The 8997-nt window shown below is 40.3% G+C and overlaps 1 protein-coding gene across 3 annotated transcripts; it reads right to left on the reverse strand.

Annotated features, from left to right (window-relative positions):
* Positions 1-3476: 3476 nt before the first annotated feature.
* LOC140836138 (uncharacterized) lies at positions 3477-5477 on the reverse strand. 3 transcript variants are annotated; one of them, XM_073201550.1, is made up of 2 exons: positions 4347-5477; positions 3477-4058 (listed from the first exon to the last, which is right to left on the reverse strand). In XM_073201550.1, the coding sequence occupies exon 1, from the start codon at positions 5320-5322 to the stop codon at positions 4534-4536; it is 789 nt and encodes a 262-aa protein (XP_073057651.1). In that variant the 5' UTR covers positions 5323-5477; the 3' UTR covers positions 3477-4058; positions 4347-4533. The 3 variants fall into 3 exon arrangements, with proteins under 3 accessions (XP_073057651.1, XP_073057650.1, XP_073057649.1); XM_073201549.1 differs by having other exon boundaries at positions 3477-4075; XM_073201548.1 differs by having other exon boundaries at positions 3478-4066.
* Positions 5478-8997: the final 3520 nt, after the last annotated feature.

Below are 8997 nucleotides of genomic sequence, written 5' to 3' on the forward strand. Positions count from 1 at the left end.
TTGTTATAAATTGAGTCTTCCTTGTTTGCTTTTAGTATCCCAAAATCAAAAATTTTTCAGCTATGATAAAAAGAGAGTGCATAGAAAAAAAGAGTGTATTTTTTCTTGAGTGCGAGAATTCTCTTTTGTGAGTTAGAGAATCGGTATACTCGGGTTTGAGAGTGAGGAATATTGAGTGTATTGATGTATACACTTGTTGTAATATTCCTTCCAGTTATAAAAGTTGCAGTGCTCCGTGGATGTAGCCTATATTGGGTGAACCACGTAAATCTTTGTGTTCTTGTTGGTTGTTTTATTCCGCATTATTGGATACTATTATCATCGTGATCGGCATCATTTCGGGGTAAATTCCCCAACAACTGGTATCAGAGCCTTGTCGTGAAAATTCTTAAGAATTCTGAGTATGCTATGTGGTTGCAGCGTTGTCTGATCTTCCACATCAGAAAAGAATTTTTAGATTTTTTCTAAGGCTGGAGAAGTGATGGCTGGAGATGATGGATTGGGACCGGGAATCAACAAGTTCGACGGAACAGATTTTTCGTTCTGACGGTTACAGATTAGAGATTATCTGTATAGTAAGAAAGTTGCATCAACCTCTATTAGGAAAGAAGCCGGAAAAGATGGAGGATGATGACTGGAAGCTTCTTGACCGACAAGTGTTAGGTGTAATACGATTGACCCTAACGAAGAACGTGGCACATAACGTGGTGGAGGAAAAAACAACGGAGGAGAGGATGTCCATTTTATCGGACATGTACTGAGAAGCCATCAGCAAGCAACAAAGTGCATCTCATGAAAAAGTTATTCAACTTGAAAATGAGAGAAGGTGCTTCAGTGGCTAAACACATCAATGAGTTCAACACGATTGTTTCTCAGCTAACATCGGTTGAAATTAATTTTGATGATGAGATTCGTGCACTTATTCTTTTGGCGTCTTTACCAAACAATTGGGAACCTATGCGGGTACAGCGGTTAGCAACTCTGTTGGAAAAATAAAGTTACAATTCAATGATGTCAGAGATCAAATTCTTGCTGAAGACGTTCGCAGGATGGATTCGGGTGAAGGAACATCATCGAGATCTGCTCTAAATCTCGAGAATAGAGGAAGGGGCAGGAGTGGCGAAAAGAGTTTTAACCAATGGCATGGTAGATCCAAGTCAAGAAATGGAAAATACAATAACACATTTGAAAAGAATGTGAAGTGCTGGAGCTGTGGTGAGACTGGTCACTTGAAAAGGAATTGCAATCAACAAAGAACAACGCTAATGTTGTTACTGAGGAGGTATATGATGCTCTATTACTATCCATGGAAAGCCCGGTTGATTCTTGGGTTATGGACTCGGGAGCTTCGTTTCATACCACTGGTAATCGTAATGTATTCGATAATTACATTGCGGGAGATTACGGAAAAGTTTTCCTGGCTGATGGAAAACCTTTGGAAATAATTGGTATGGGTGATATCCGGATGAAGATGACAAATGGATCTGTCTAGAAAATCAACAAAGTAAGGCATGTACCAAAGTTGACACACAATCTGATTTCAGTGGGACAGCTTGACGACGAAGGTCATAAGGTGACCTTTGGTGATGGTTCTTAGAAAGTGAGAAAAGGAGCCATGATTGTTGCTCGAGGAAAGAAAACTGGAACACTTTATATGACTTCCAGTTTGAGAAATAAATTAACGGCTGTGGATGCTGGAGCTAATTCAAGTCTATGACATAGTAGGCTTGGGGATACGAGTGAGAAGGGAATGAAGATGCTTGTTTCAAACGGAAAGCTACCGAAATTAAAAATCGTTGAACACAAGCTGTGTGAAGCTGTATTTTTTGGAAAACAGAAAAAGGTGAGCTTTTCAAAAGAGGTCAGAGAACCGATATCGGTGGATTTGGAGCTGGTACATATTGATGTATGTGGACCATCTCCTGTGACATCCCTTGAAGATCACTCAAGATATTATGGCACTGCCGTTGACGATTTGAGCAGGATATTTTGGGTTTATTTTGTGAAAAATAAATCGGATGTTTATGAGACCTTTAAACAGTGGGAGTTTGCCATAGAAGATGTGCTGGATTCACTGTCATCCAATCACATGTGGGAGTTGTCAGAACTTCCTGAAGGTAAAAAGGTTTTACATAGCAAGTGGGAGTACCGGTTAGAACATGACGGTAGCAAGCGGTACAAAGAAATACTTGTTATAAAAGGTGAAAAGAGAGTCATTGATTACACTGATATTTTCTCTCTGGTGGTAAAGTTAACTACTATCAGGACTGTACTTGGATTGATGGTAAAAGAAGATTTACATCTGAAACAGTTAGATGTAAAGACGACGGTTCTTCATGGTGAGCTAGATGAAGAAATGAATCAATCACTGGGATTTGAAGTACGAGGGAAAGAGAAAATGGTGTGCAAACTTCAGAAGAGCTTGTATGGTCTCAAATAAGATCCAAGACAGTGGTACAAGAAGTGATGGTGTCATGAATAGTGATGGTTTTCTGAGGTATCAGGCTGATCACTGTTGTTATGTGAAGCTTGATGGTTATTATATCATACTACTGATATATGTAGATGATATGTTGATAGCAGGAGCTTGTCTGGAGGAGATTGATAAACTCGAGAAAGAGTTATCAAAAGAATTTTCTTTGAAGGATTTGGGTGTTGCAAAACAAATCCTTGGAATGAGGATCCTTAGAGATCGGGTGAATGGAGTCTTGAAGCTTGAGAAGATTCCTGGAAGCAAAAATCCAGCTGATATGCTCACGAAGCTGTTATCATTGAAAAACTGAAGTTGTGTTTGACTTCAGTTGGTCCCCTGAACTAACAAAGGAGGTATGAGCTGCTGCACTGATGGTGTGTAGACATGATTGGAATTAAGTCTTCAAGTGGGAGAATTGTTAGGTAAAAAACTTAATAGGTGTGGGGCTCACGTTAAAATAAAATATTCAGAATTTGGTTATCCCACATCGAAAGAATCTGAAAGTTGAAGGAGAGAATTTGTTATAAATTGAGTCTTCCTTGTTTGCTTTTAGTATCCCAAAATCAAAAGCTTTTCAGCTTTGATAAAAAGAGAGTGCATAGAAAAAATGAGTGTATTTTTTTTTTGAGTGCGGGAATTCTCTTTTGTGAGTTAGAGAAATTATTTTCTCGGTATACTCGGGTTTGGGAGTGAGGAATGTTGAGTGTATTGGTGTATACACTTAGTTGTAATATTTCTTCCAGTTATAAAAGTTGCAGTGCTCCGTGGATGTAGCCTATATTGGGTGAACCACGTAAATCTTTGTGTTCTTGTTGATTGTTTTATTCCGCATTATTGGGTACTATTATCATCGTAATCGGCATCATTTCGGGGTAAATTCCCCAACAATTTTTATGTTGGTTGAACTTTAAGTTTCAAGTTTTAGGAGAAACTACTTATCATCTGATAGATATATATATATATATATATATATATATATATATATATGAAAACGATTGCAAGAAATAAGCCCAATATCATATACTGCAGTAATTCTGGGTGCAGATCAACTAGTATGAACAACAAGAATCATCATGAATTCTTATTTCCATCTATTTGCGTGTTTTTCCTCTATTTCTACGAGCTTATGGACCGGACTCGCCCAACCAGTCACACGCCAAACGGGAAAGGCGATATCCACAAGTATCTAATCCGGCTTGGACGACCTAGGTATCACCGGCCTCTCCTTCGAGTAGTCATATTTGATCAAAATAAACCAAGTATGGTTTCTATTGTATGTGTAGGGACAAGAACTAATTATTGAGAAATATTATCGTAGAGCATTGCGTTGAATCCAACCTAAGACACTGAAAGAAAGAAAACCCCCACCTGACTTTTCCAATATTGTGTTAACTTTATTCCAATAATCTAAAAAATATATGAACAAATATAAATCAAAATGGAACCAAAAAACAGCATCAAGAAGACCTTTCTTGTACACCACATTTTACCAGAGGAACTCCGACATCTTGAATAGATTCCAGCCTCACAAAGCAGATGCTGCGCGACATTAAATCGATCGATCCATCTTGACAATCTAATATAACTGCAAAACTAGATCATCTATAGCAAAATCAGCTCTATATTCAAACAGGGATGAATTCAAATGCGACTAATCCGCAAAAGACCGCAAATCTTTTGTATAATTTCTTCAAGGGAAAAACAAAACATGAAGACGACATATTATTGGATATATCAGCAATGTCTGACTCGTATTAACAATATCAGTATACATTCAAATTAGGATCGAATTATGAATAGAATTGAGAACCAAACACTATTTTCCTCAATTTCATTGTACATGCAAGTTTCGGATTAAGAGCCAAAGATATACCTTACTGGTTTATGGAGATGGTTCAGTAACCTTGTACATATCAGCTGTAATTTCCGTCAACCACAATCCCGGAAACAGCATCTGCAAATTTTTCAAAGAATAAGACATAATTTAAGCAATGATTTATACATTTGTCAAGAGCGAGCCCAGATTTCGAATTGGATAAATCGATTGGATTTTACGATTCTTACATCCATTGTTTCTGAATAATCTTTACTCTCTTCTTCGGCCGCCGCGGCGGCCGGTGATTGACCATTGTCATGAAATCCTCTTCGATCTCACTCTTCGAAAGAGCCACCGAGAATTTCTCCCGCCCCCTCTTCTCAACTCCTTCCGCCATGCCTCCGCCGCTCCTCAGCCTCGAAGAGTTGTCCACAGCCGCCGACGGTCTCGTCGGTTCAAGTCCCGGGATGGGACCGCTTCCACTTACACTCCCCGTGACAGCACCACCGCCCGACGGTGTCGTTTTACAAGCAGCTCGCCGTGTTCGCAAACTCCACGGCCTATGGGTTTCGCCTTGCGGGAATTCCACCGCCGACGCCGCAAGCGGCGGAGGAGAAACGAGATGAGAGACATCTCCATTCTCTAGACCCTCCTTGAAAATCGCGTCTTTCATCTTAACGGCTGCAGTTTGAAGATCGAACAGGACCTTCTCTCTGATTGCGGCAATCCCATGATCGGCGGGAGGCGGCGGCGTGGAACACACTTTGTCGGACCTGTGGCAAGAGGATTCTCTTCTGTTCCCGCCTCTAATTCTGGCGCGGCGGTTTTGGACAGAAATCGCACGCCGATGATGGTGGTGGTGCTGATTGTAATGAGAATCTGCAGCCGACGTGTTGAAGCGGTGGTCTGGCGAGATTTGTCCATCGGAGTTGACCTTCATGCATCGGAGGAACCGCTGATTCCCCCACCGCAGCTGTCCCGGCATCGTGAAATTGTGCAAAGCCTTGGATGATCTTTCCGTATTCATCGCCATTACAGAAAATAGTAAAAAAAAAACACTGTAAATTAAGCTCCAATTCTTGTTACTTGGATAGGAGAGAATCGAATTAATAGAAGAAAACGATATCTTCCATTAAAATGAGGAGAAGGAGAAGGAGAAGCTGTTCTGCCATTGTTATTGTGGGGAAATCGCCGGGAACGAGTATTTTATATGGTGGGATTCGGACCTTTTCTTTCGGGTCGGATTGTAATTCTCGGGTGTTTTTGGGAGGTTTGGGAAAAAAAATTTAGAAAGTATTTTATTAACATTAAATCTCGAGTTTGTAATTTTTGTGATAGATGAACTATAAATTATCGATAGATTCGACCATATTTGTCCAATTATAATGTTGAGGAAACCATGAATCAAATTTGTAATAATTTGTCAAAAAATAAAATAAACTTGAATCAAAATTGAAATAAAATAAAAATAATTTTTTGCTTTGAGTAGGTGTTTCATGAGAGGATCTCATGGAACTATATCTGTGAAATGAGTTGACCTGATCTCTATATGTTGTGCCTAATATTTCAGAAGCCCAAAAATAAATCCAATAGATGAAAGCCAATTGTTATGTCCAAAAATCAAAGAAGCCCAAAATTCGGCCCAAGTGAGAATGCAGTTGGCCCAATGAAGAAACGTGGTATCAGTTGCTGCCATTGCCCGACGTGGAAGAACGTGGAGTGATGGGGGAAGGGAAAACTGCTGTGCAGAATGTGACAAAAGTGAATGAAGGAAATCAGAAAAAGCCCCCGACAAAATCAACAAAAAATCGCCAGCAACGTCTCTGCAAATTTGCTCTCATTTATTCTGTTGTCTATTTTATTTCCATCAATCATCTTCCATAGATTTCTCTTGTAAAAACTTTGTTCGAATTTATAAAAACATAACTAATGTTGATGTTGTTTATGGATTCTCCTGTTAATTCCATTATATTTCTCATTCCGTGATCTTAGTTTTGGAGCCATTTCGAAGGAATTAGAACGAACGATCGAATCGAGATCCGCAACGTTTGGTAAACGAAGTCAGATAATTTTCACAAATTTGGCACGAACACGTGCTTGGCACGCCCGCAAAATTTCGTGACAAACAAGTTGGCACGCCCAGTGGGACACAATGCCTCCAAACCGTACTGAGAAGAGTGAAGGAATTCCTCCATCACAGGGGAAAAGTCATCACTCACAAGAAAATTTTCAGGAAACTGATGCAGATGGAAGAACTGTTGAAAGAATTTTTCATCAATTCGAAGAGGAGATTATGAAGGAAGGAGTTGTCGTTTCTGGTGGTGATGGACCTTCAACAAACTTCATGGTGACTATGGAAAAGAATATTCCCAGTGATCTCAGAGAAATGACCCAAGCTTTCGCTACTGTTATGATGGAATTTGTGGCAGAGATGAAGGAATGGAGGAAGTCTGCAAAAGGAGAGGTTGTTACATCAGAAAATGATAAACCTCAAGAAGCGTACACTAAACTATTTAAAGATCAAGGCCAAGGACCAGGGATTCCTCAAGCAGGTGAAAATCGCCGCTTGGGAGAAGCACTGATTCCTGAATCTGCCAGGGAAGGAAGTTACACTCCTCCGCACAAAAAAGATGAGGAATTGAAGTTAAAATTCCAAAATTGCAGTAACAGTAAACAAATGGCTGGTAATATGTTCTCTGTGATGTCTCCTAACTTACATCCAGGGATGTATGGTGATGGGGGAATGCATGGATATTCACTTCCAGGTTCGGGGAATAACACTCGGGGGGCAAATTATTCCCCGCACCCATTGCAAAAAACTCCAGTCTTGGACTTCGAGACTGTACGTGATGTTATTCAAGGGTTGTATGGCCCGGGAGTGAGGCCAATCAACCGACCGAAGTTTCATAAGCCATACCCCGATGTTGTTGATCATGAAAATCCTTACCCACGAGGATATCACATTCCAGACTTTACTTTGTACTCGGGGGAAGACTGTCAATCTAACGTGGAACATGTGACAAGGTTTACAATACAGTGTGGGGAACTAGCAAATTTGAATAATTTTTCCAACTACAAGCTACGTTTGTTTCCCAATTTATTGACTAGTATTGTTTTTACTTGGTATGCCACACTGCCTCGGAAAATGATGTTTGAGGTAAAGGAGAACAAGACAGAAACTTTTCATGGAAAAGGCCGCTGTCACAGTGGAGATGATATGTATTATAGTGGGAGAAATATGAGGTACAGTAGGGGATCCATGGCCAAAAGACCGGAGAACCAGCACCTCGGAAATGTTTCGTTTCATGGGTCAATGAATGGCGAGGGAAGGAATGACCGACAGTCATTCCAGAAGTTAATACAGAGGCCACCACCTCTAGACACCAATAATAGATATGAAAGAAAATCTCGTTATGTTATTCCTCCCAGAGCAATCCCCAATGGTGTATGGAAATGAGTTGAGCATCCAAAGTTCCTAAAACTGCTTTCTCGGACCCAAAAACGACGTTTGTTGAGAGAAAAAGCTGCTGAGCACAGATCTAAGGTGGAGGAATCACTAAGAGAGAAGAAAAAATTTGGGAGGAAGGCTACTGAAGATAAAGAAGAGGAAGATGATGATTTGTTAACGGAGGAAGACAGTAATGTTGTCAAGAGAGCTACTTTTAAAGTGGGGCAGATTCTAGTTTCGTTTGAGTGTGCCACTGGCTCATTAATGTTTCCAGAGGAACTCAAATGCAAAAGGGTGTTTGAATCCGATGTATTCCCTGGAAGTCAAATTGGTACAGAACCTATCCAAACTGATATTTTGAATAAAAGCGTTGGTGTTCTTATCGATGAAGAGAAAAGAGTGTTAATGAAGCGACCTACCAATGAAATGACGAAACATATCAAACCACTCTACATTGTAGCGCACGTGAATGGAAAGCCGTTGTCTAGGGTGCTGATAGATAATGGGTCTGCTGTGAATATTTTGCCATACAGAATCCTTCAGAAGTTGGGGAAGAATGTGGAAGACTTGATATCTACCGAATTCTCTGTGGCAGCTTTTACTGGGGAATCTACAAAAACTTTGGGAGTGTTGCTAGAAAATGTTACTGTGAGGTCTCGATCCTCGCTGTCAGCTTTTTTCGTGGTCAATTCCAGTGCTAGCTTCCATGCTTTGTTAGGGAGGGATTGGATTCACTCCAATCATTGTGTAACATCACCTATGCACCAGTTACTGTTAATGTGGAAAGAGGATGAAGTGGAAGTGATACAGGCTGATTCACAGCTGTATCAATCGAATTCCAATGCCGTGGAAGCTAGATATTATGATGGAGCATTTGGTCCAATCAAGTTTTGTAACTACAAGGTGCATGGACAACCAGGAGCAATGTACATGGATACTCAAAAGGTTAAAGAAATAGTTGAGAAAGTTCTCAAACCTACTGCTATGGTCTCTCCTAGACCTATGGTACAACCTATTATCGAGGAAGTCGATGACTAAGTCCACTAAAAAAAGATGGAAGTCGCTGCAACTTCCGAATGGAAAGCAACATTGCAGCAGCTGGTGGTACAATCTCAGGAGTTGTGGGATATCGATGGAGCTAAAGTAATATTTGAGGAGGAACATAGAGGTAGTGAGGAAGAAAAGTTACAAATGGAGGATTTCATCTTAGCTCCGGCTCAGATGAAAGATCGTCAGCCAGAGACATGTGGTTTATAAAAA

Source organism: Primulina eburnea, chromosome 7, assembly GCF_022965805.1.
Source record: "Primulina eburnea isolate SZY01 chromosome 7, ASM2296580v1, whole genome shotgun sequence".
NCBI classification, from domain to species: Eukaryota; Viridiplantae; Streptophyta; class Magnoliopsida; order Lamiales; family Gesneriaceae; genus Primulina; species Primulina eburnea.